Raw genomic sequence first — 27,557 nt, forward strand, 5'->3', positions numbered from 1 at the left:
GGGTGTGTCTCTGTTCTTTGCAGAGGGGTTAAAGGTGTGTGCTAAGGCGGAGCCACACTACAACTAGAAATAGGTTTTCTCAGTAAATAACACATCTTGGGGTTCCCAGTGTGATCAAATATCCTGCAACAGGAGCCTCTTCATCTTCCAGCTCTCACGTGTTAGGACCACAGGCATGAACCACATTCCAGGCCTGAAGCAGGAATCTGAACCTAGGCCCCATGCTGTACCAACTGTCATGCTATCTAGGAATTTTTAAGATAGTGTGTGTAGTGGTGTCTGTATGTGTGTACATAACCTGTTCGTGTAGGTGCTGACAGTAGGACATGCATGTGTTTGGTTCTGGCGACCAAACTCGAGTTGCCAGGCATCTGGAGCTAGAAGTGCCATCCATGCCACCCAGCAAGCCATCTCTTCAGCCGTAGGTAGGGATTCTCACTCACTTGCTAGATCCTGGGAGCAGGGCTGGGCCCCCATTTTGGTTTCTCAGCACCTGACACTGTATGTGCTGGGGTTTTGATGAGTGGATGAATGGGCAGACAGACAGACACACAGATGGATGAGAGAGCATATAAAAGCCACAAATCCAGTTGGTTGCCTCCCAGGATGTCCCCAGTGTCCCAGAGTCATCTAGAAAGTAGCTGAGCATTTCCTAATAGGAAGAGCTAGCCCAGTGCAAGCTGACTGCTGTCTTCTCTCCGCCCTACCGTGCCTGTGCAGATGTTTGCTGAGGAGGAGGCAGCGCTGACCCAGGATTCATCCCCAGAGAAGCTGCAGCAGTACCGCCAGGTGCACCTCCTGCCAGGCCTTCGGGAACAGGGCTGGTGTGAGATCACCGCCCAGCTCCTGGCACTTCCAGAACATGATGCTCGGGAGAAGGTGCTGCAGACGCTGGGCGCCCTCCTGACCACCTGCCGGGATCGCTACCGGCAGGACCTCCAGCTGAGCAGGACACTAAGCAGTCTCCAAGCAGAGTACCAAGCCCTGGCCTCCCTGGAACTCCAAGAAGGCGAAGATGATGGCTACTTCTGGGAGCTGCTGGCCTCCATCGACAGCTTGATGAAGGAACTAAGATGAGGCCGCCATGCTGAGACCAGGGCTAGACTGACACTGCTCCTGAGAGACCAGTGGCTCCTCAGGGACGTCAACCACGAGGCGGACTTCCCTACTGGGCATGAGCTTTATCTGGGCAGAGCTGGCTAGGTCATTAAACAGAGACGTGAAGACTGTGGTCTGTCTCTTGTGTCTGTCAGATCAGGCTGAGCCCTGTGACTGGGCACCATGCCTGGGGAGCCTGAGGGTAGTTCACTGAGCCACTGTGATGGGCCTCTAGTGACATGCTGGTCAAGAAAGGCCTGGTCTAAGAGTTGGCAATCTCTGGCTATTTCACTTTGAAAGCCAATTAACCTCTCAGATAAACAGGTTACTATTAGTAAAGCATGGGCTGCATGTAAAGCACTGTATGGTGCTGGGCACCCAGCTCCCCTGCCCCGTCCCCTGCCCACCTCGAGCTATGAGGGTCATCTCATTGAACATCTACTGGGCCAAAGGCCACTGGCACTGGCCAAGCCTGCGAGCGTCTCCATGTGGAACTGCTCGATCCACCAAGCAGCAAGTAGGCCCTTGTTGCTGCAGCCCACACGGGAGTGGGGGAAACACAGGGTAGTCCATACATGCGTATTGATTTCGGAGAGAAGTCACCTTGTTTCAGCTAACAGTGGATGCCCAGACCAGGCAGACCTGCTGGATACTAAACAGGGCAGAGATGCCCCGCCTTGTGCTCTTGCCCCCTCCAGTGTCCAGGGTTAGCCCAAAGAAGGGCAGACCCAGCCTGGCAAGTCTGGACCCCCACCCCAGCGACACCGAGTGCCAGGCTGGGAGCCTGCTGCAAGTTGCCATGGCAACCCCAGCTCTGGGCTTTCCTGATTTGGATTCTGGTGAGTTTGTTTTTCAGTCTTTCCCAGTGCACCAAAGGCTGGCTCCTGCTGGCTCCTCACAGCCCTCCCAGCCCCAGGAAGGCAGTTGGGAAGGTCACTGTTGAACAGCCTGGGTTTTAGAAATCTCAGCTTCACAGACCCAGAGAAACAAAGGGTAAGTGGGTGGTAGCATTTCTTGCAAATCCTTTCTTGAGTCTTCCTCTCCATAGTCCTCTGCCCGCAGCAGCCATAAAGAAGCAATGAGCTGTGGTCATGTGGCAACAGCTGATGGAAGCTTTGGGAAGGCTGTTTCCATTATGGGAATCAGAATTCAGGCTGCTAACCATTGGGCACCACTGCCTTTTAGCCTTAAAGCCCTATGGCAGTGGTGGTGCATTTTTCAGAGGAATGAGGGATGGATTCCTCAGCCTGTGTGCTGCCTGAGCTGACACACTGCAACCATACTATGGAAGGCACACATGTGGTCACAGGAAACAGGCACAGGAGAAACGACTCTGCTGCCTTAGCCACAAGTGGGTGTGGTCCAGGAGGGCTATGCTGGAGCCTGGCCATGGCCAAGTCAAGCGACACTTCAGAGACGTGGCTAGCAGTGTCTGTGGGCGGATCTTAGGAAGGAGGAAGCTGGAACAGGGCTGGCCAGAATGGGGAGCTGCGCAGAGGCCCAGCCAGGCCTCCCCAGTAGCATAGACACTGATCCCCGGGGAACCCTACAAGCTCTGGGGTTGGACTGGGACTCGGAAAGGATTGCCATGAGTGCCACCACTAGAGTCTTTAGTCTTAAAGGCGTGTGCCACTATACCCAGCTGATTTTTGACAAAGGCGCAAACATGCAGGAAAGACTGTCTTTTCACTAAATGGTGCTGTAGCAGTTGGACTTCTGTAGACCCCTGTGTCTCACGTCTAACACAAAATTCACCTTGAGATCAATCTCAGACCTAAATCTGAATCTTTTGTAAGAAAATAGGAGGGAAATCTTTGTGATCTAGAGTCAGGCAAAGAGTTCTTAGATAAGACACTGGACTTACCAGCCAGAAATTTAAAAACCTCACAAATTGGACTCAAAAACTTCTGCTAAGAAATTAAGAAAATAAAAAGCTACAAGCAAAAAAAAAAAAATCCTTTGTAAATCTCATATTTGACAAAGGGTTTGAATTCATAATATTTAAGAAATTCTCAGTCGGGCAGTGGTGGCGCACCTTTAATCCCAGCACTTGGGAGGCAGAGGCAGGCAGATTTCTGAGTTCGAGGCCAGCCTGGTCTACAGAGTGAGTTCCAGGACAGCCAGGGCTACACAGAGAAACCCTGTCTCGAAAAACAAAAACAAACAAAAAAAGAAATACTCAAAGCCCATCTGTAGAGTCAACCCAATAAAAGACAAGATTTGGAACAGCATTTCACCAAAGACATAGAGATGGCTGAGGAGCACGCAGGCATGCTCAGCATCCTAGTTGTTAGAGAAATGCATATAAAACCACACTCTGCCACACACCTATACCCAAACACAGCCTGAGGATGCCATGTGCCAGAGACAAAGCAACTGAATGTCGCTGCTGGTGGTGAAATGCACAATGGCAAGGCTGGTCAAGAACAGTTTCTCTTACAGTGGTTCATTACTTCTTATAGAACACAGCCTTCTTCCTAGCTGTTTATTTGAGATAAGCAAAAATCTGTTTACACAAAAGTCTGTATTCAGATGCTTCTATAAAAATGTGTGTTTTAAAAAACAAAACTAGAGGGCTACAGAGATGGCTCAGTGATTAATAGCACTGACTGCTTTTCCAGAGGTCCTGAGTTCAGTTCCTAGTAACCATATGTTGGCTCAACCATCTGTAATGGGATCTGATGCTCTCTTCTGATGTGTCTGAAGACAATGACAGTGTACTCAAACCTTAAAACAACAACAAAACAAAAACCTAGAAACAGTTCCAGTGTCCCACCTGGGAGGAATGAGGAACTGTGCACCCTCTAATGGAATTCTACTCACTACTGAAAACAGCAAGGATGCCCGTGAGGATACATGCTTCCCAAAGGCCCTGTGGTCCCTGACGTACTATGCAAATATAACTGATGCAAAGGCTAACAGACAAGGATTTTCATTTCTATAGAGGAAACACTAGAGGGAAAGGGTGTGTTTAAACTATCTTGGGATACCACAAGGAAGTGTATAACTTTCCCATGTCATCAGAAAGAGTATGTCTTAATATATGTAAATTCCAACCTAATTTATATTTTAGTTTCTATTTTAAAATCTTATTTTATGTATGTGAATGTTTTACCTGCATGTATGTCTGTGAATAATGTGTGTGCCTGGTGCCTGCTGAGGTAAAAAACAAAAAACAAAAAAAAACAAAAAATGGGTGTTGGATCCTAAAACTAGGTTATATATGTCTGTGAACCACCAAGTGGGTACTGGGATTGAACCCAAACAAGGGCTCATAACCACTGAGTCATTTCTCCAGCCCCAACCTAAATTTTTAAAAAGAAAAGAAAAAGGAAGACCCTCAGCCCATGCTGTCCTCTGGAAGCTGTTCACATCCATTGTCTCTGGATGACAGACAACGTGAAGATCCTACGCTGTTCTTCCCAGCTCTGGTTCAGGACTGCAGTCAGCGTGGGACAGTCATTGAAGACTCCAGATACGGTGGCTCATTCAAATTCAAGGTCTGCCTGGTTTACATAGTGACTGCCAGGCCATCTTGGGCCACAGAGACAGAGAGCATCTCAAAATGTTATAAAGTAGGTCAGAAAATGTTAATGTCATTAAAAGTATGTGTGAGCACCGCAGTGACAGGAACCACCAAAGCACAGAACTGGAGGGACCATTCTATAGTGTTTGACATGGTCAGATCCAGCAATGCCGACCAACAGGTCGGGTTCTAACTATCTCCCTAAGGTGAGCAAAAATGTCAGAAAACATTGATGTCATCTGTTGGTCCTGTGGGACAAGAAGGCAGTGGAAGCTAGAAAAGGCTCCTGTGAGTCCCCTCAGGGGCAGTGACAGAGGGTAAAGGATGCGGAGTAGAGAGGTGTGGCCTCTCCCAGTCCCACTCTGGAAGGCCTGTCGCTGAACATTTCAGCAGCAAGCACTGTTTGGGTGTCACAGGCCTGGAGGCTGCCATGTTGGGACAGATAGGAAGAACAGAACCCAGAGCTGAGCCCTGCACCATGGCAACACCACAGGTATCGAGAATAATCTGAGAAAGTAGGAATCTGAAGTATGTGAGACCACAGAAGTCTAGAGAAGGCATGCTGTACATCTAAAGCTCATGGGATGATTGGAACCTGGGGGATGCTGGAGTCGCTTAGTGCCAGGTGAGTTGGATGACAGGCTTTGTCTCTCTGTGTCTTCTTCCACAGCCTGAGGACTCAGGGATAAAAGATCACTGCAGAAATATGAGGTGACATGCTAAGGGCTAGATGAGGACCCTGGTGGTGGTCATAGCAGCTCCTTCCTTCAGGAGAGGTGGCCCTGACCCATGTGGAAGGTTTATTTTGCCCTGGAAGTTCTGAGCAGTGGGTGCTGCAGAGCTTAAGTTGGAGACCAAAACACAAAACGAAGGAGGGTGATTAGGAAGGCCAGAGGCAGCCTGTGGAATGCACAGACCCTGTCAATAAGAGGACCTGGGTGTCCTGCAGTCACTGTGTGTGGTAGTCTAGGGGAGCAGGCCATAACAGAAAAGTAGCATGACAGGCTAGGAAGGTGACACACTATAGGGACTTCTGTCCTTTGCTCACCAGGTTGAGAGTAGTAGTCTTTCCTGATCCAGCTCAGGAGTAAGACAATACAGGGGGGTGCGGCATCCTGATGTTAAGGGGTAGGGACTGGCACCTCCTTGGGATCTTCACAAAGTACCCCACACAGTGAGTCTCATCTTGCATGCTCTGTGTGGAATCACGAGATCCATAGGACACACAGTGCTTCAAGATTTTCATCTGGGTTTCTACAGTTGCTAGCTTTTTACGATAACCTCCAATATTTTCATAGAGGACACAGCCAAGACTATTCCTAGGACAGGAAGTGACAGGCATGGGAAAGATGGGCTCCTAGACAGCAGTGTGTGGATGCAGATGGGATGCCCCGGTCTCAGACACAAGGCTGCAAGTGCACAGGCCGATAAAGGGCTTGATCTATGTGCTCCAGGCTGTTTAGCTCTGGCAGGGATGCAGGTGGCCAGGCCTTGGCCTCTGCTGGGGCAGTGTCAGAGCTGGGAAGCCCACTGAGGATGTGACTGGGGACTGACCTACTGGTACAGGTGGACGTGTGGAGCCTGAACTTGGGAATGTTTGATGATGAGCTGATGGCAGCACAACTGGAAGCAAGCGTTCTTCCTCTTCCAGTTCCAGGCACTTGGTGAACTGCCGATCACAGTGCAGACCGGGCCAAGCCCAAGAACTATACACTCACAACCAGAATTGAGACGGGCACAGAAAAGGCACCAGCAACCCCAGTCACAAAAGCAAATTTCTTATGGGATTGACCCTCAATTTCCTGATGAGTTTATGTTTTGCTGAAAAAAAAAAAAAGCACAAGGGCCTGAAGAAGGTGGAGGTAACGTGATACAAAGACCTTGGAAACTCTTGTGAACTTAATGTTGTTAAGCCTGGGAAGCAATTTTGTTGCTACATGGCCAAAGGTCACAGGTGCTGCCAAACAAAGCTCAGGGCCCAAACCAAGGCTGCGGCCTGAGCGCTGCCACACAGGCATCATACTTCACTGCTGAGGTGAAGATTGACAAACCACTGTTGGTGTCACTCTCCACCTATCTGCAGATAGTTGGTGGCCTGTGCTATTCTGACCAACTTGAGGCAAGATCTGTTAAAAACTACAAGAACTGCAGTGACGTCCAGTGGTGGCTGTGATGTGATGGGCCACCTAGTTCCCTAGGTGCACACGCAACAAGTGACCTAGTCTTGGTCATTCAAACAAGAGGTGTGTGAAGAAGTGTGAAATAAAGCACTGGGGTGCCTGGGGATGTGAACTCCACCTAGGAACTGCCAGCACAGGCAAAGTCAGGAAGCACTTGGCAGGTTGAAAGAATGCCAGGGATGCGTGCAGACTGTTATAGAATGGGGACAAGAAGCCACAGCCGTTACTGAGGACTCTGGCTTTTGTGGTGTGAAGTCACTTGTAGATTTGTGCTCACTTGGGCAGGGTGACTGTTGCTGTGGAGGCAAAGAGAGGGCGGGGAGGTGCTGTTAACAGGCAGCCCACCTGCTGGATGCATGCACACAGGTCCGAGTCACTAGCACAGTACAGAGGGGAGCACCCATGTGACCAGAAATAAGGCCTGGCCTGGCGCCTGAGCAAGCCTCATCTCTGCCGGCTGTAACATCGTGACCCGCAGGCAGCTGCCAAGTTGGGGGGAGGGGGGGAAACATTTGCTAAAAAGTAATAGGTGGTTTGGGCCACAGGGAAATGTGCAGAGGTGGTCACAAGTTGGAGACCTTGCATGCATTTTAAAGTAGTCTCATTTTCTTATTTAGCCAGAAAATAATGTGACTGGTAAAACAAGGTGGGAACTAGAGAGGGGCTTCAGGCATGGGGACCAGAGACAGTGGGTGCACTCTGACCAGAAGAGAACATCTCAGAATATTAAGCTTAAAAGCAGAGTGCCAATAACAAACCAGTATCAGTCACTGAAAGCCAGGCATCTTGGGTAAGACCAGAAAATCGACGGAGGGAGGAGCAGGCAGGCAAGGGAGGGAAGGCACAGCAGGGAGGTGTGTAAGGAAGTGTGTCCCATGGACCACTCCTACCCAGGTCTGATAAGGTAGCAAAGGATCAGTCTGTCTGACTGTGGAAGGCAGTCACCTTGACAAGGAGCAAGGTAAGAGCTGGCTGAAATGGCACAACAGAATCTAGTAAGGTGACAAGGGCCACAGCCATCTCTTTAGGAAGCTCCAAAAAGGAATTTCTAGTAGGAAGGGACAGGAGGCAAGGCTAGGGAGTGGAGTCCACCATTCTCATGTCATGGTTGATAGGCTGGGCTGATGGGCCCATGGCTTTGACTTGAACCCTGAAGAGTGGTTATAAAAATCCTCAGGCTGGGGTGCAGAACAGGACTTGACCCTGCCTGGGTCGGGATTGCCCAAGAGGTCCTCCCTAGAGATACAGTTGCTGTCTCTCCCTCCCTCACTAGGCAACCATCCTGGGCAGAGGGGCAAGTGGTACAAGTCTAATTCTTCTTGAAGGCAAAGGACGACTTCTGCTTCTTAGACTTGGTTCATAATGGACTTTATTGGGAAAATTAGTGTAAAAAAGACAGATTCATAAAATTTAAATAAGACAGTAAAATCTTATCTTGTAGCTATGGTAATTGCTATAGTAATCACAAGTAAGGTAGAGCCTAAATTACTGCCTAAGCAAACACTCTCTTTGCCAGCCCAAAGCAGGAAACACTGCGATTATTAGAAGTGATCCCCATGATGAATTTGCATTTCAAGCTGGAATAACAGGGGGAGCATGTTCTGATTACAGCATCACAACATTCTAGCCTGAAAAAAGCAACTCTATTAATGCCCCGCAGCAGAGTACACTAGTGACTGGATTAGCCACGCATCCTAATTCCCAGTCTGCTTCATAAAGAAAGCAATCAATTTCCTGGGTAATACATTATGTTTTATTGTTTCCTATTATTCCTCAGAAGAGGCTTCAGGTACCTTCCTTCTCCAGACTGTTTAAGGTGGCCCGTGGTTTACCCTGGGTCACCTTTGGTCATTTCATTCCTTACTGCCCAACGGTAGAGCTAAAGGCAGCCTCTCCCCTCAGGCGCTCACCCCTACCTAGAAAGCAGACACTTGCACCTACTCAGCAATGGGACCAAGAAGCTAATGTGGTGCTCTTTGGTTACAGAACTTTTATTTCCATTAAGCTTATAAAAATAGAGCTAGAAATATATTTTTGAATTCTCAAAGCTTTTTTTTTCTAACCAGCTTTAACACAAATAATGTCCTTGCAAAATTCACCACCTGGTTGAGTTTGAGATCTGCTACCTCCCTGTGGAATCAAACAGTGTTCTCTACTTAGCAAATACATTTGAGTGAAGCATTTGACTGATTTTTCAGGACCCCATGGGATTCTGCAGGCTCAGATGCTGTCCATGGCTTTGAACTCACTGAGGGCCTGCACGGGGTTCACGTGCTTCTTCTGAGAGGCCCGCTTAATCTTGGTCTGCGTCTCATCCTGCTTCTCTCTCTTCACTAAGGGCTTTTTCTCAGGGGCCTTCATCTTCCATGACACAGCAGGAAGGTTGAGGGATGCCATACCCTGTGACTTCTGGTATTTGGTGGAAGCAACGTAGGACGCTTTCACTGTCTGCACAACAGCATTCATCAAGTTCTTGGCTGCCTGGATCAGGGACATGGCGCTGTCCACCTACAAGGAACAGACGAGTGGTGACGAGCCTGACTAGACCCTGCAGGCATGCAGGCCTGGCCCCGCCAACTAGGGCCTCATCTCCTTAAGGACAAGGGGCCGAGGTCACTATAGCACTGTGTGGCACCTCTTACTGTGCTGTCAAGGGCAGCTCTTATCCATGTAGCCTGAAAATACTTGCCTTTAAAAAGAAAAGGTGATGACACAGAAAATCACCTCACCATCCCCACATCCTTGGGTGGGGGCTTTCTTGCTGGAGCTGAGTGGCTGCAGAGCACTGGTGCCGTGGACAACAGCAGGGACGCTGCGATGTCAGGCCACTTCCCAGCAACACAGAACTCCCACTCTGTGGACTTCAGGTTTGGTCGTCTTGTCCCCCATTAGAAAATATGGAGATATGCTCTCATCAGACCTAAAGACATGCCTCCTCCTCCTGCCCACAGAGGAGGACCTCAGAACTATCACCTGATGAACTGCTCCAACTCTGCTCTCTGTGGGTAGAAACTGAGGATGCAGTGGGCACAGTTCTCTTTGGTAATTTCTGAGTAGGGTTAATTACTCTTGGGGGAGGGGGGTGGTATAAAAACACCCTTTTCCAAAGAACAGCTAGCAAAAGAAAAAGACTAGGCCTAGTAATAGTTCCAGCTGTCACTGGCCCATGTCAACCATGCCAAAGAGTAGTTCAGCAGAGATGCTGTGTGGCCGGTGGGTTCTGCTTCCTATACCTTCCGTGTCTGGATTAAGTGGGCAATGTAGAGGGACAGAAGTCTACTTCTGCTACACACACGCGCAAACCCTGCCTGGCCAGCGCGTCTCATTACTGACACTTACCCCAGAGACAACAAGCTCTCCACCAAGGTTCTGTACTTCAGCCTTGACTTTGCTGCAGATGTTGAGCTGGTGGCAGTAGAGAGCGATGCGCTGAAGGTAGGCCAGCAGGTCCTGCTTGCAGGCCGAGTCTGGGCACTGAGGAGACAAGAAGCTCAGCACTGAGTTCTCCCAGACCCACTGAGACAAACCCCGCTTCCAGGGTTATTCCTCAAAGGCTCCCTGTGGGTATTAGCATGCTTCCTCCCTCCCTGACGAAGCAAAAGGCAGGCAGAGAAGGGGGAAGTGTCTGTTCTCTGGGGTACTATATATACCTCAGGCCAGTCCCTCATAGAGCCTACCTCCTGCATCACTGCATGGCTTGTGCAGTCAAAACTTTCTGAGCCTTCCACTCAGTCACTCAGGGCCTAGGTTTCCACCCCAGGGGAGAAGCTCATGGCCCCACAGCGTGAGAGAAAGCATCAGCAAGCAAGGGCCTGGTCATGTACTCTGAGCTATGTAAATTAAAGAAACAATTCATCGCCTAAGGCATTGTCTGCTCAGCAAGGGTGCACACACAAGACAAACCCTGATAACAGACACTCGCTTTAGGCACACACGATTACCAAAAAAAGTAACAAGTGCAGCCTCTGCCCTGACTGCTCTGCAGGGTGTTTAGGCTTCTTCAGAGAAGGAAACATAGCCACTCTCCAGGGTTTTACACAGACACTTCTTCCAGTGAGGAGGTGACGGAGAAGCATCCTGGTATAAAATGGCCTAGATACTCCATGCTGAAGGCTTTGTATTTTTTCTAAGATGCCACTGAAACAGGACAGATTCAAGTCTGATTTGCATTTTATGATGACAGTGTTGGTGGCTGTGTGCAGAATAGAGGAAAGAATAGGCTGCAGTGGTCCAAGCAGGTAAGAGATCAGTGGAGCTACTAATTTCAGACAGGAAGAACGGGTGTTGTCAAAATACACTGTCCACAGGCTTTTTACTGAGTGGTCAAGAATGGCTGCCAAATGTTGGCTTGAGTAATGAGAGACAGATGCCACCCATCCTGCAGCCTGGAACTCGAACAACACACAACCCAGAAAAAAGCCTCAGGGAAGTACTGTGAGGCTTCCTGGAGGTCTGCAGCAGCAAGTGCGGAGACAGAAGCTGTCATCAGCTGGATGCACTGGCCTGTAACAGCGCCCAGAGCTCCCAGTTCCACAGAAACCCCAGCAAGAGGCTTGGATACGTCAGTTCCTGTGGGGGGAGGGGCAGCAGAATCTACTTCTGCCTAAAACTGAAAACAAACAAAAACCCAGTAGAGGCTGGTTTTATGGATGAAGTGATAGGAAGTTTTAGGATAGACACACCCAACTCCAGAGACTTGTCAAAGAAACAGGAGTTGAGAAGCCCTTAGAAATGTATGCTGGGATTAATCAAGTAGCTTAGAGCAATTCTCAAAGGTGACCTGCGGCCCATGAGAATCACTCACGTGGTCTGCGATGGTCCGGCCAAGCTTGTCCATCCTGGAGCCTGCCTCAGCAATTTTCTTGGCAGCACTGATCACATCCGATGTGTTTTTGAGTGGCCCTTTGCCTCTGAAAAGAGAACAGGGTCTATGAATCCTCTCCTAGTTGGAGGTAAGCAGAGAAAAGATGTCTACAACAAAGCATCAGGGCCCTGGGGAAGTGCTCAGCCTCTCGCTGCGGGGTACGGGGTACGGGGTGCGGGGTGCACTCTGCTCACCGGGTGAAGTCGGTCATCTCCATCATGATCATGCACATCTGCTTGGCCAGCACAATGATGTCATTGCCACTATCATCCCACTTGGACACTTCAGCGTCCAGCTTGCTCTTTTCTTCCTGGAAGCTGGCCACCTGTTCTGCAATCTTTGCTTTTTGCTCCTGAGGAAGCTGAGCCATGATAGCCTACAACCACAAGCCAAACCCCTCTTATGAAGTTCTCACAGTGCATTAGCCAGGAAGACTTCTGACAGCAACCTACAGCATAGGTTGGAGAATCCTTTAATGGGTTCATTTTGCTCGAAGGGCTATTTTCTCATTTTTGTCGGAGTTTACTGCAGCCTAAATTTCTGACCCACTTCCAAACTCATGTCTGAATGTATAGGGGACAGTAGGGGAAGCTAAGTTGCAGGCTTGACCACCACATCTGTGTGGGTCTGACTCCTTTAAACGTTTCAAATTTGCTGCTGTCTGTGGCAACAGGAGAGGAGAAAAAGGCATGAATGGGTGGAACCCTTCCTGTTGGGGACTTCAACAGTTTCAAGTTTGGAAGACCCATTAGAGGTAGTCTGAGAATTCAGGCAGAAAATCTGCTGAGGAAAATACACCTCATCTAACTAACAAGAAGCACATTGGAGACTAGCTGCCAATTCAAGCCCATAGGCCTGCGCCCCATCCTCAACTCTCCAAGTACTCATGACCCACGAAGGTCTACAGCAGGACCACGCTCTGAGATAGATTGCCATGGAGTGAGAAAATAGACTCCCTAGAGACTATCTTGGCGTCCTCCCAAAGCATGGACTGAATTGATGAGCTGAGATTTAATGACCCCAATGTGATGGTGAGGACTGGTTTTCTTGGATGTTATTTGTGGGTCTTTGTTGTAATTTTTTAAAGGCCCATGAATTTAAGAGCACATTCCTACAGTTTTTCAATGCAATGAGCAGTAGCATTTAAAAATTCTTTTTAGCAAATGTTATACTGACTAGATAGATCTTCAGTCTTTCCTGACTTGGGGTGTACCATAAACTGGCAGCCCAGTGTACAGCTGCAGATCCCTGGGTTCTTACCCTGCTTCTAGCTGAAGGGTATTTTGTAGAAGCCACAAGTGACCGGCAGTTGCCATTACTTAGGAAATTTTAGTTGTACTCCACAGGGAAAAAAAATGATCAGAAAAATGGCATTCTGAGTATAGTTCAAAATCCTAGAAAAGGGCCAGGCCTCATAGAGCCAGAAAACCTCTCCAGAACAAGTCAGAGGACCAAGGCCCGTGTCCTTACCCGGGCGCTCTGGCCAGCTATTAGCTGGTCATCTTCTGTCTGGACACTTGTTCTGCTTCTGACATCAAAGTCTTCAGTCTCGAAGTCAGAGTCGTCCAACTCCTCGGGGGTCTGCAGCCAAACAAAGACCATGAACCAGACAGCCATGTTTCTGGCTGAGTGACAGTATAGAGAGGCCCAGGGTAAGAACTCTGGTCTCCAGAAAGTAGTGTGTGCAGCCTCCTCAACCTCACTTTGTAAAGAAGGCTCCTCGCATAGGCCTTAGAGTTCAGGCTGACCTCTGAATCAAGGCTTGTCATAACCACGATTTCACTTTTAATACAATTTCCCAAGGAACCTACATCTGCACATGAAGGTTAAAACCATCCATGGTCAAGTCTTTACAGAAGGTATGTTTTTACACAACGTAAAGCAATTTCATAAATGCTTACTTTATGACAACAAGAACATTAATTACACTAATTAATTAAATTAATGCTGGGCTTCCTCTTTGGGTGCCAAAGGCTATTTTGAGGAATAAAAGAAAGCAATGTGTTATTCCTAAAGTCTAATTTTATTGTTATCAAAGGACAAGAGAATATAGCAGAGGGGAGTTCAGTGCATACCAAAGACAAAAGGGACTGACTGGTGTAGTTCCCTGCAGTAGTTATTAGGTAAAAGCCGTATTTTGCACAGATGACCAGCCTCTCTGGCTTAGCTACTGACTTGACACAGTTATTAGAAGAGCCGGCAGGCAGAACAGCCGGGGTTGGTGTTGGCCCAGATGGTTGGCCTGCGACCGGAGGGCGGTGAGGCCTCACCTCTCCGAGGCCCTATGCCAGGCCATGCTCATGTCCTGTGAGATACACTGAGAAGATGGCATGAGCTTGGCGTCTAACAGGCGAAGGTCGAGTCAATGCTAGAGAAGCGGGCACAGTGCTAGGCAAGATCACGAGGTGCTACAGAGCCACACAGGTCCTGAAGGTGTGTGACTCTGGAGTCCTGCTCAGCACCTCTGAGCTCCCGCCAAAGACTGCTGTAGTGTTGGTCTACAGAGCTTTCCAGAGCCTAGCTGGGTCCTAAGAATTGTTCTTGCCAAGAAAAGCAACTCTTTTCTCTTCTCCACTCACCCACTCGCCTCTCTAACAGCAAACAGGAGTAATAGGCAAAGAATGAGTAAACTATATGACTTAACCACAAAGTGACTGGCACAATAAACAGCCGTCATGGTGACTGAAAACAGGCAAAGGTCTTGGGAGGCAGTGCAGTGGCAGCATGCAGGTGGGAGAGTGTGGGTAAACTGAAGTAAAAGAACAACTTGGCTCACTGGCTGGATCCCAGCTCAGGTGACTGAGCCAGGGTACGAGCAGTGGGAGACAGGACAAGTGATGCAGACACCCTGAGAGTTTGGAAGAGCAGACTGTTCAATGAGAGAAGCTGGGCTGACATGGATGCCCTGGGCTAAGAGACTTCAGGCAGAGAGATGGGACTAGGAAGACTAGGTTAGGGGCCTTACATCAGGGTGGGATGCCTGAGTGGGTAAAGGCACTTGCTGCCAAGCCCAAGAACCTGAGGTCAATCCTTGGGACCCACATGGTAGAAGGAGAGGACTGACTTCCACAAGTTGTCCTCTGGTCTCCATACATGCGCACATAAAAATAAAGTAATTTAAAAAGAAAACCAAGACCTGAGGGGCTAAGTGAAAAGCGACAAGTGGGGCCAACCAAAGACATTGGAAACCTAAAGGACTAGTGAGAGTCAAACAAGGAGAAACCTGTGAGCATGTGTATGCTGAGGATGGAATCCTGGCTCAGGTTAATGAATACTTGGTTTTATTATTGAGACTCATTTCTCAAGAAAACCAAGATGACTGTTGAATAAAAGGCAGTGATGGGGTCAGTGAGCGGTGTGTGCACATGCTAACACTAAACTATAGCACCAACATCATCATCAGTGAGCCATGTGCGCAGGCTAAACTAACTATACCACCGACATCTTCAAAGCTTCATTTTTGCTGGTTCCCTGCCAAGCCCACTTCAGCACGAAAGGGTACCTTCCCTGAGAGTCTATCACTATACACACACCTGGAGGCCCAGAAGAAGAGGAAGGGCCTGCCATTCTTCATCCCAGCATAGAACTAAATACAGTAAGAAACAGTCATTTAGGGGCTGGAGAGATGGCTCAACAGTTAAGAAAACTGACTTCTCTTCCAGAGGTTCTGAGTTCAATTCCCAGCAACCACATGGTGGCTCACAACCATCTGTAATGGGATCCGATGCCCTCTTCTGGTGTGTGTCTGAAGAAAGCTACAGTGTTCTCATATAAATAAAAATAAATAAATATTTTGAAAAAAAAAAAAAAAAGAAACAGTCATTTATGTGTCAGGCCTGGGCTGAAAACACTGCCTGTCTATTTCATCCAAGAAAGCCATTTTTTAAACACTGACTTTCTGTGCATGGGAGTTCTGTCTTCATGCATGGCTGGCATCCCTGGAGGCACGAAGAGGCTTGGGATTCCCTAGGCCTGAGGTACATATGTTATGAGGTACTATGTGGGTGCTCAAACTCCCAAAAACCAGCCAGTGCTTTTAGCCACTGAGCCATCACTCCAGCTCCCCAGTAAAGCCTTTTTTTTAGAGAAGAAAACTACATATCAGAGAGATAGTCCCCAGGCTGCTTCTTCAGAATGGGGCTCTTAGCCTGGATCACCTCCTAGGGAAACATTATGCAGCTCTGCTCTCAGTGGCTTTAACATGGTACCCAGTCACAGAAGTAGAACTGTGTGCATCGCTGGAGTATATGTAGCATTGGCACCCATTAATACCATAGTATAGCCACTAGCTGCCATGGATAATTCTGACCAGATGACAGGAGATAAAGTACTTCTGCAGTAACTTGGAACTCTAAGGACAACTTGCAGGAGTTAGTCTTCTTTAGCCATGTGGGTCCTGAGGATCAAATTCAGGCCACAAAAGAGCAGACACCTTTACCCACCAAAGCATCTTTGGACAGTACTGGAAAGACTGGAAGTCTTTGCTATCTTCCAGTCACACTCACAACCATTCCTCTTCCCAGTGTGCTTGGGCAGATGGGGAGCTTTGCTGCCTCACCCAGAGAATGGTGGGCTTAAACTAAGTTTTTCAATGCCTCATACAAAGAGGAAGCAATACGCCTTTAACATGTTCCCAAGTGACACTGTATTAGCTTCTGCTGGCTAGGTAGATAGGGTTAAAAAAAACGGGATGAGCCGGGCAGTGGTGGCACACGCCTTTAATCCCAGCACTTGGGAGGCAGAGGCAGGTGGATTTCTGAGTTCGAGGCCAGCCTGGTCTACAGAGTGAGTTCCAGGACAGCCAGGGCTACACAGAGAAACCTTGTCTCGAAAAACCAAAAACCAAAAACAAAACAAAACAAAAGCAAAAAAACAAAAACAAAAAAACAAACAACAACAACAACAAAAAAACCACGGGATGGCGTCCTGCCTACCGTCTTGGAGGTTTGATTAGAAAACAATGAAGGTATAAATGAAACTCAACTGACTAATCAAACCACAGGCAAAGCTCAAGCAATGTAGCAGGTGGGAATCGTATTACAAATGCTTGTTCTGTGGGGTCTGCAATGAATGGGGGAGAGGCGGTGCAGGACTCGGGGAGCCCCCATCTTATATCTTTAGAGCAACAACCAGCATGTTCCCAACTGACACTGTGGTCATCTTCTACTGGCTAGGTAGACAGGGTTAAAAATGGCAGTTTGTTGATTTGAGATGGTTAGCCTGTGGGTTAAGGGCCTATAGCAAATTCATGGCTCTGAGTTTATTGTTAGAGTGTTTTCTATACTTAGAAATAGCTGAGAGGAGTTAACAGACAACAGTCCAGATTGCCTTACATGGATAGTTGGTTTTCAAAACGTCAGAAGTCCACAGAATTGATGTTACACACATTTCTGGATTAATGTTCATTCTGATTAGAGACCTGTCTGCTCCTGACAGCTTCCTGTCTTGGATTCTAAGAAGAAATTGAGCATCTTTGGAGTTACTCTAGTTGTGGTGAGACAGCCACTAGGCAAGAATGGCCTCTTTTCATCTACAAATTACTGTCCAGAAAAGGACACACTTGTGGAAGAGTCGACTGATTATATCTGCCAAGACAGAGTGATCAGCCCTTAATAATTCTGCATCACTAGGTCTGTCAGACGACCCTGGGCCAGAAGGCTGAAGATCGGATGCTCCAACGTTTTGTAGTATAGGGACTGTCCAGGTGTTCAGCAGTCTCTATAAATTGGCTAAGTTTTAGAAGCTATGCTTTGTGCTTCCCATAATTTCAGTTAATTCAGTCGTTCTGGATTTCTGACAGGGTTGAAGACTTATAGTCTCATAGCCAGTCCCAGCTATTTACTTTGAGAGAAAAAGATTTAAGAGGATGGTTTTCAGCTGACATTCATTCTAAAGCCAAGAAAAAAGCCAGATCTGGAACTAAGTCTTTTAGTTAGGAGAGATGACAGAGGTTCTGGTTAGTCAACAAAATAATGGACTGGGTATTAGGTCTATCTTGTACCTTACAGATACAAATTGGTATAGTTATGCTCTAATTGTATTTTGAGAGAAAAGTTTTATTTTAACAGGAAGGGTGATATGTAGGAGGAGCTAAGGTTGGAGGAGTAAGGAGAGGAGGAGGAGCTAGGAGATGAGAGAGACAGAGAGGGGGGGAGGGAGAGCGAGAGCGAGGGAGAGGGAGAGGGAGAGGGAGAGGCAGGGAGAACATGGAGGCAGATGTTTGCATGTCTCCACCAGTCAAAGATAGTTGGTATATCTAGGTTGGGTATTGTACACTTCTGATTGTATGGGCATCTTGTTATTGAGCATTACCAAACTTAAAAAGCCTTTGATTAACATTTTTTTTAAAAAAGTTACTAATAAAAAAAAAAGAAAAAAGGCAGTTTGTGAGATCCGGGCCCAGGACATGTTTGATAGAGGAACTGCAGATTCAGGACCCCCCCCACCCTTTGTTCACAGGGAGGTCTAAGGACTTTCTGAGATGGGTCACATAAGACCTAGTAGTAGTACTTCCACTTGGCCATGAGCCATGGAACATCACGAGGGCTGCCACTTGTGGGGCTCTTTATCCTCAACAGAGATTCTAACCTCCTGCCTGGGTTTCCCTTCAAAGAATGGAGTGTTCCTTTTGGGCAGAAGTACATTAACTTTACCTACCTTAAGAAAATGTTCTCTGAAATTTAATACATCATTTTTCATAGCTCCTCCTGTAACTCAAACTATTCTATGTTTATTCAACTAAATTCCCTAAATTAATTCATCAAGCCCAACTCACGTTAGATTTCTTTTTTTGGCCCATGTTTGGGTTCTATCTCACTCTAACAGCTCTGAGATCCATTGATTTAATATACTGCCACTGTGTTTACTGGTTTCAGAATGACACATTGCTAAAGTTAGCAAATGATAAAGAAGCTGTTAAAATGTCTGGAAGGGATGGAAAGATGCTTCAGATGTTAAAAGCACTGACTGCTCTTCCAGAGGTCCTGAGTTCAATTCCCAGCAAACACATGGTGGCTCACAGCCATCTGTAATGGGATCTGATGCCCTCTTCTGGTGTGCATGAAAACAGAGCATTCAAATACATACATACATACATACATACATACATACATACATACATACATACAAATAAATAAAATCTTTAAAAACAAAGAAAGATGTCTAGACTGTGGTTCTTCACCCTTATCATCAGCACCGCCTTCCGGATGTCCCGGATGCCATCGTACACCAGGCGGGAGGCATCGATGAACTCATTCTCATCCATGGGCTGGGCTGGGTCTGAGCTCAGGGCTTCCACAGCTGCTTCCACTTGCTCAGTGAAACGTGGCATGACTAAAGAGACAAGGAAGACAGGTCATACTATGCAGATGGCACTCCACCAACCTTTTCCTGAATCCTTGGACAGTCAAGGTCATGACAAAGAGCCTCTGATTCTACAAGGACTCAAGCATCTTCTCACTGGATTCTGTGAACTAGGACTGGGTGGTTGAGAACCTGAAATGATACTAATGACTTTGAGACCTAAGAATGGGCACTACAGCAGGCTGGGGTAGTAGTTTACTGGTGAGGTGCTTACCTGCCATGTAAGAGGTTCTGGGTTCAATCCCTAACACTGCAGGGGGAGGGACCAACCCTGATGTTATATGCATTCACTAGCAGGAGACAACTCAGAAGTTTATCTTAGACACCTAAAAGGAATGTGCTCTCGAGCTGTCTAACAGCCAATTTCTCAGTAGTACATGGAGCCACTCAGTGTGTGTAAAAGCTGTGTGTGTGCAATCCCCGGTATTTGGAACGAGAGGATAGCCTGTTGGAGCCAGCCATGGTGGGGACCAGGGAAACCCTAGGAGGGGGAATAGTCCTCAGACCTGTGTTGGAGAGGAGTTTGGTGGCTTCCAGAACCTTTTCTGTGTAAACTCCTGGCTCATAGTTGTCCATCTCTGAGGTGACTACATGGATGACTCGGGCTGCCCGGCCTCGAATGGCACCAGCAGTGCGATCCAGTGCATCCACGTCTTTCTCTTGGAGAGCAATAACACACTTGTTCACATCTTCCAAAATGTGGTTCTCTGTGGACAAAAATATGAATGAGACCTCAGGTCTTTTACTGGACGGTGACATGGTGACACGGCATGTTCCAATTACTGAGGAAGAAATTGGGCCAAGCACATGTGTCAGGTTTTCTATGAAGGAGCTGGGCAATGGCACCCGTTTACATGCTAGCATTCAGGAAGGTGGGGCCTGAATCTAGAGTACTGAACCAATCAACTCTTGCAAGTGTCCTCTGTCCTCCAAACATACCTCACGGTATGAGCACCCCATATGCTGAATATGTAATACAAACACACGCACCACCTTCAAGAACTCCTTCTTCACTGACTGTCACTGACTCCAGGTAAATTGACCAGAAGCTCCTACTAGGCACACAGCTGGATTTGAAAACCCTACACCATTTCCTTTCAAAGCCTGACACTGTTTCCAGAAACCCAGAGCAAGTATTCTCAATCTCATCTGTAATAACAAGCCACAGGGCCAAGGAAACTGTGCTAAGAGGAACAAGTTGCAAGTTGCACACAGGCACCATGCAGTAGGGGAGACCCAGCAAGGGGTGAGAGGCAGACACATACAGCACACAGAAAGGGCCACAGTGGGTGGCAACATCAACTTCTTGTTTCCTGGAACACATGACAGCTCTTAGAAGTTATGTCAGTTAAAGACATGGTATCCTGCCAACAACAGAATATGGCATAGCAGGTGCAGAGTTCTAGTTCTTGTAGAAGAGTTAGAACCAACAGAGCAAATGCAATCTGTTTTAAGAAGCACACTGAGGCCAGGTGGTAGTGGCACACACCTTTAATCCCAGCACTCACGAAGCAGAGGCAGGCAAATCTCTGTGAGTTGAAGGCCAGCCTGGTCAACACAGAGTTCCAGGATGGCGGCCAGGAGTATACCAAAACGAGGGAGGGAGGGAGGGAAGACTTCAACATCATCATAAGCATCTTTTAAATCCAAATTACTTACATGCTAACTAAACAAATGTATACGAAGCCTGCCGTCATTCAAGGTCTTAATGTTGAAACTACCTTTTCTGAGTCAAAGATTACTGTGGAAGACATATCTTGTATTGTAAAGGTGGGAAAGTCAAAAGGAAAGAATAGACTCTAATTTAAAAAAAAAACCAAACCCTGCAATCCAGCGGTTTTCGTAGTATTTAGAGCTCGTATTGTTTTTGAGTGGCTAATACTTTAGAGGATGTTAATACATCAGACTCAGTGATGTATTCTATAAAAAACATCATCTAGATACCTATGTTTAAAAAAAAAAAAACCTCAATTTTATTAAATTCATACATATTTTTTCCTCATCTGTGGTCACAAGCAGAGAAGGTATGAAACAACAAAGGAAGTAAAGAAGCTGACCGTGACTGTTAACCTCAGGAAATCTGACATGTGAGACAGCCTCCGGGCATGCCTGTGAGGTGGCAAGTTTACCTACTGCGGGCAGCACCATTCCCAAGGCACATGCCTTTTATCTCAGCATTCCGGAGGCAGATGGATCCGGTCTACAATGAGAGTTCTGGGACACTCAGGGTTACACAGAAAAAACAAAAGCCTGTTGTGGGGGAGGTGGAGGTTAAGTCCAATTACTCCCTCTGCTTCCTGGTTACACACATAGAGTGCCTAGCTGCCAGGACAATCCTACCATAGCAAACTATACTGTTGAGCTGTAGACCTTTTTCTCTCCTAAATTGCTTTTCACATCAGCAAGAAAAAAACAAGCAAAAAAAAAAAAAAAAAAAAAAAAAAAAACCCTAAAAACAACAACAAAAAAAACCAAACCACTAATATTCTCTCTAGTCACCAAGCAGCTATCTCAAGTACTGTTTCCTTCCTTTAAAGAGAAATTCTAGCCTACAGTTTTGCTAATTTTATTATAAAATTTAAAAAAAGCGTAAAAATCCTTTTGTATGAAAATCAGACGGCACAGAATAAACAAACATTTTTAATGAGGGTTAATACTGTCAACTCGAAGGGATCTAGACTCAGGAAGCAGACTAGCCTATGTGCACACCTATGAGGAACTGCTTAGTTTAGGTTAAGTGAGGTGGGAAGACCCATCCTAACTGGGCAGCTCCACCCACAGGCTGGGGCTTAGATGGAAAAGGGGAAATGGCAATGCAAACCCAGTCACACCCATTGCTGGGGAGGTCTGGTCCCCAGAGGGACTTACTAAGGTTTAGTTAAACTGATGTCATATTGTGGCCTCCAACACTTGTTTATACTCACAGAAGAATGGTACTCAACCTCAGAGACCTTTTCTTGCAATCAACAATAGTGAGCACTCTGTTGCTCGCGACAGTGAGAATAAGGGATGATCCAGTGCTCAGCCCCACACAGGACGCTCATTCAACCCTTCTAAGGCTTGGTGAACATCATGGAAGAAGAGACTCAAAGAATGCACTAGCCAGAAGATATAGAAAAGGCCCGTGAAATCTTCTGGCTATGATAGCCATTACAATAAGAACTCAATGGTAGCAGCGGCCTGCACTGGGCCTATCAAGAGTCAATCATGAGTGGGGAGGGCTCACAGGCTCACCATTAGCTACTGATGGACTACAAAGGAAGGGAAGTCACCATACATCTGAGCACTATAAATTAACTGCCTGCTCTACTAGGACTCGCCCCGACACCTGCTCGGCCCTGTACCTCCTCCCTTGCATTACTCATCACTTGTATCCTTCAGCAAGCCTATGACAGAACAACCAGAAAACACAGAAGGGGCAGACATACACAATTTGGACGCTCTCTTCAAGAGAACAATTCTATGCTTGAATTCACTAAATAGAAACTGGCTCAATTGCTTTGCACTAAGTCAGCCCTCTCTTAAACTCATTTATTTACAAAAATGCCGAACCTATTCACTAGATAAAAGTGGATCTGCTAAAGAATTTAATTTCTCTTTACTGGTCTTCTGTTTTTTTTATTAAATAACCTTAAAAAATCCTGTCTGGGTCCCACTTAATGCTGTTACTTAATCCCTTTTGTAGTCTGATTTGAAAAATGTTGTATGAGAAAATTTTTATTTTATTATATTTTACTTTACTGTAAGAAAAAATGAAAATCCCTTGAGTCTAAACTCAATAAACATATCCACTTTAATTTAAAAAAGAAAAAAAAAACTGTAAGAATGTAGTATTTATCCAGAGGGGACTTTGCATTTAGATTTCCAAATTTGTTGTTTGCTTAAAAATGTGCTATGAAGGTAGAATGTTTTTCCCTAAGCCTATGAAAAAGAATAATTCCATATTTCATTGGGAAAAACAACAGAAGGGCAAGATTTCCCAAAAAGGCCCATTGCTGCATTTTTGGCACTTGCAACAATGTGCTCGCAAATGAATTTTTTTGTTTTAAAGTAGCAGCATCTGCAATTTGGCAGTCCAGCAGCAACACTGTTTACCCTGTCTTCCTGCAGCTAAACAGCCTGCACCAGGCTTTCTCAAGTTAAGCCAAAGCTACCACCTCAAGGAGGACATGCAAAGCCAGGAAGGCATTGGTATGCAGAACACAGCGTCCCTCTATATAGGTCACTGCTGGAGGACTGTGCTGTGCATGTTCTTAAGCCCTGCTTCTCTTTCAAGCCCCATTGCCACTCACACCGTCCACATTCCAGCCTGTGGTTCCCTGGAGTGACAGGTAGTTTCAGCTCTACAAGAACCCAGTCACTCAATCCGCCCACAGCCACTAGCCCCAGGAAGCTGGCATTTCCAAGAAGACAACACAGCCAGGGGCAACAGAGTCCATGTTAAGTGGAAAATGCATTTAGTGTTACTCAACTCTAAGGAGATAGGATTAAAATTTATTTCTGTGAGCTAAACACTGAATTGCATTTGACAGACATGTTCTATATATGAATGCAATTTACTATGTCATTACCAGTTTATGTTTATATAATGAAATCAACTGTTTTTGTGAGGCGAATTACCCAGATTTATCTTTTGCAGGTTCATAATTAAATGGCACTTAAATATTTCCTCTGTTTTCTATCTGCGCATCATACAGACGCAATCTTTGGGAAAGTAGTCAGTGAAAGTATGGTCGCTTCAGAGACAGAAGCTTTCCAAGAAGGGAAAGAGAATTCTCTACAACAAACTAGCTGAGAGGGCTGAGAGGCTCATCCCCTGAGTTTCACAGGCTCATTACAAGTGACTGGTGACACCAGGACATAGGCATACTAAAGTATCAAAATGGGTAGACTGTTATATGACACACAGGTCATAGACAGAGGGCCACAGTCTACACCAGCAGTGAAAAGTTTTGCTAGCCCAATAACTAATTCTTCCAGGATGGACACCAGCTCCACCATGAGGGAAAGTGCTCCAGGTCCAACTCCCCCTGCACAGGACACAAGTGTAGAACTTTGTAAAACTGGAAACCAGCATGTTATTGATAGAGTCCCCTTGTCCAGATTTTAAGTGTTTTGTCTGTAATTATATTCTACATGCCATTTCAGGACCAGTTCATTACCTGAGACAGCCAAGAAGTCATCAATGGAAGTAATGTCGTCAACAGCGTCTGTGAGAACACGGACCTGCTTCTCCCACTGCTCTTTAAAAAGATCCATGTTCTCTTGGGCCAGTTTACTCTGTGGCTTTGCTGCTAAAGCCAATGCAGCATTGATAACCTGCAGGAGACAGTAAAGTAATGTACATAACTCAAGCCATCAGAGCCGCGCAAACCAATCACATGGTCAAACAGGACACCATGTGCTCACCCCAGGGCGTACAGAGGAAATACTGAACAGCAGGCCTCAGACGTTTGAGAATGCCAGGCAATTATAAAATAAGTGAAAGCTCCCTTCTCATTAGCCAATTTGTGAAGGCAATTCTGTAACTTTTTCCTCTAAATTTATTTATTTTATGTATATGAGTACACTGTGGCTGACACACCAGAAGAGGACACTGAATCCCATTACAGATGGTTTTGAGCTACTATGTGGTTGCTGGGTATTGAACTCAGGACCTCTGGAAGAATAGCCAGTACTTAACTACTACTACTGAATAGCCCCCAATTCTGTAATTTTTGACATTAAATTCCAGTTTTTTAAAACATTCATTCATAGAAATGTACCATCAAAAATTACATAATTAAAATTATATGCTACATATAATTAACTATGCTATTTCCTTCTTTTAAATATTCAACATCATTAAGTATATATTAAAACATTATCATTCCATTTTATAGGTATATTACTTTCCTACTGTGGGGGTATTTAGACTCATCTCAGTTATCGATCACTATTACAGAAGTAGCAATAATGTCCAATAATGCATAATGCCCAGTACCAAATGCCAAACTTAATGGAATTCATTCATGATAAAGGTACTGTATTCCGATTCCAAGGACTCTTTTCCCTTTGTCATTTTAACAGAGGTATCTTTGACATATAAAAATTCCACAGAAAAGCATATAGTCTGCTACATATAAGCAAGAATCTAGGACTGGGGACATAGCCGCCTGGCAAAAAGCTTACCAAGTATGGGCAGGGCTCTAAATTCCAGCCTCAGCACAGCATGCACATACACAAACATTTTATTGAGATACAATTTATAATTCATCCATTTGAAGTGTAAAATTCAATGACAATTAATACAGTCACAATGATAATGCACTCAGTTCTACTATTTTTTTTTTAGTCCCAAAAAGAAGCTCCAATTATATTAGTAATTGGGAATCAACACTCCATGTTCCTCTTCTCTCCACACTGCATCTTCTAGTAACTACTAAAGTATTTCCCTACTCCAAAAAATAACAAGTGGCAAGGGTGCACAGCACTGTTTTCCTTCTCGTCTCCAGGGAAAGCACCTAGTCTAGTGTGAGCCATGGAGTACAATGTTACCCACTTTCACTCTTCAGACAACATACACCGAGGGAGTTTTTCTTCAATTCCTAGTTTCTAAACATGGCCTAGGGAGACTATAATTGCCAATAGTTTGTCAACATGGGTGCTGCAAAACAAACCCAGTCCCTTTTGAGTATGGTCCATGCTCTTAACTGACCTGTGCCCCCAGCCCCAGCCCATCCGCTTTATACAGCATTTTAACCATCTCTCTTCATCGTTTCTGCTGTCTGCCTTCACATTCATTTTCTTACTATTCGTTATTCACTGCAATCAGTGAGTCTGTGAAAAGATCTCAAGAGTTCGTTCTTCAAAAGATGTACAGAAAGGTCAGTAAGTGCATGAGAAAAGCCATCAGACATGCCAGTGGAGTCTCTTCCGGTTTATCTAGGTAACTAGAACTAACTTAAGAGAACAAAGATAAACAGCCCACATGGTCCAGCTTGTATCTGCCAATACTGAAGATGCCCCGCTCTACACACACAAAGAATAATCACCTTTTACTCAGGGCACATCCCTAATGCCAAGTGTGGTCTGGGTCCTGTGTCTAAAATTCAGTCCTGAGGTCCATCTTAAGAGAAACTGGGAAGGAGAGAAATGAAGCTTTGTGTGGTGGGCTTCATGCTATGACACGGGCCAAGTCACAAGGTTCATCAACTCCAGCGTTCATTAGCATTGACTAGACTCTCCCTGTGATTCTTTTTTCCCTAGGCTTTAAGATCATTTATATAAATACTCTTGGTAGGTGTGATCGGCGTATGTTACCATCTGTTTCTGCAGATATGTGGAAGCATTGTCGCTTTTCAAGCATTTTAAAATGAAATGGAGAACTAAAGATATTAAAGTGTTGGAAGGATAAAATGGCAAACTTGAGGGGAAGAAAGTCCAATCTTTAGATATCTACTCAAAATTATTTCATACAATTTGGTCATCCAATCTACTGTATTTATTATCTCATGGCAATAAGTCACTGGAAAATTTTATGACTGTATAAAGCTGGCGAGATGTTTATCAGAAGGCAGGCTTTACAACTGGTTCATCATAGATGGCTTGAGTGCTTTCACATAAGAGAGCCAAGGGACAGAAACCCCATCCCTGAGACTTCTGGTACATTATCACTGTTCCTCTGCTTGTCCCCTTTGGTCTATGTCTACTGCCAGGTTGACAGGACATGCAGAGAGAGGTTAACCTAACTCTTAGACTATGCTGTAAGCATTCTCTACCTGGAAAAGTAGAAAAACATGATTTAAGATTGCTTAGAGATCTGAGTGGCAGGAGGCAAATACACTGAATATTCACAAGCACTAGCTGGGGCCAGTAAGGACTCAGCAGGTAACAGTTGCTTGCTGACAAGCCTGATGAACCAGAGTTCAGTCCCTGTGACACATATAGTGGTAGAAGAGAAACAATTCTCACAAGCTGTCCTCTATCCTCACACCATGAGTACACGCAACATATGTACGCACACACCAATAAAGTAGGGGGAAAAGAAGAAAGAAAAAAGTATTAGTTGCTTTATGTACTTATAGCCATCCCATACCCTTAGCCCAACCCAATTACATCTTTCCAAGGGTCACTATTAAACAGAAACTCTTAGCCTTTGCTTCATTGGCTGGTCCAATGAGGTTACTATTATCTGTATAAGGCACGTCAGCAAAGTAGACTAGTTACTTTATGACAAGTGTGTCACAACCGTGCATAGGCTGGTCAGACACCTGTGTAATACACACATGCACACAACAATGCATGCGTGAAGAACACAGGAACTTGTTGAAGTCTGCTCTCTCCTAATCACCAGGTAAGTCCTGGAGGTGGACGAAGGTAATCAGTCATGGCAGAACTGAGCCATCTTGATGACCCTCTCCTATGCATTTTAAATTAAAGGCAAGGAGGCAATAACATATGATAAAAAGAAAATGATACTTAAAATTTTCAATCTGTGGTTTATTTGTATCAGGATTTCTATTTAAAACCCCCTTTTTAAAAGGAA

The 27,557-nt window shown here is 45.8% G+C and overlaps 2 protein-coding genes across 2 annotated transcripts in view; one reads left to right on the top strand and one right to left on the bottom strand.

The window, feature by feature from the left end:
* The window catches only part of Sil1 (SIL1 nucleotide exchange factor), a 229,223-nt gene extending 227,992 nt beyond the window's left edge, over positions 1-1,231 (top strand). Inside the window, exon 10 of the mRNA XM_028762720.1 lies at positions 721-1,231. Within this exon, the coding sequence (XP_028618553.1) occupies positions 721-1,077 (357 nt within the window). The 3' untranslated portion in view covers positions 1,078-1,231. The remainder of the gene's footprint in view (positions 1-720) is intronic.
* A 6,924-nt stretch (positions 1,232-8,155) lies between these two features.
* The window catches only part of Ctnna1 (catenin alpha 1), a 123,042-nt gene continuing 103,640 nt past the window's right edge, over positions 8,156-27,557 (bottom strand). Inside the window, exons 11-18 of the mRNA XM_028762672.1 lie at positions 24,193-24,349; positions 19,537-19,737; positions 18,849-19,000; positions 13,139-13,249; positions 11,863-12,044; positions 11,609-11,714; positions 10,144-10,278; positions 8,156-9,312 (exon numbers count right to left, since the gene is read on the bottom strand). Coding sequence (XP_028618505.1) covers positions 9,025-9,312; positions 10,144-10,278; positions 11,609-11,714; positions 11,863-12,044; positions 13,139-13,249; positions 18,849-19,000; positions 19,537-19,737; positions 24,193-24,349 — 1,332 coding nt within the window. The 3' untranslated portion in view covers positions 8,156-9,024. The remainder of the gene's footprint in view (positions 9,313-10,143; positions 10,279-11,608; positions 11,715-11,862; positions 12,045-13,138; positions 13,250-18,848; positions 19,001-19,536; positions 19,738-24,192; positions 24,350-27,557) is intronic.

This window comes from Grammomys surdaster, unplaced genomic scaffold (genome assembly GCF_004785775.1).
Source record: "Grammomys surdaster isolate TR1022 unplaced genomic scaffold, NIH_TR_1.0 135, whole genome shotgun sequence".
Classification (NCBI taxonomy): domain Eukaryota; kingdom Metazoa; phylum Chordata; class Mammalia; order Rodentia; family Muridae; genus Grammomys; species Grammomys surdaster.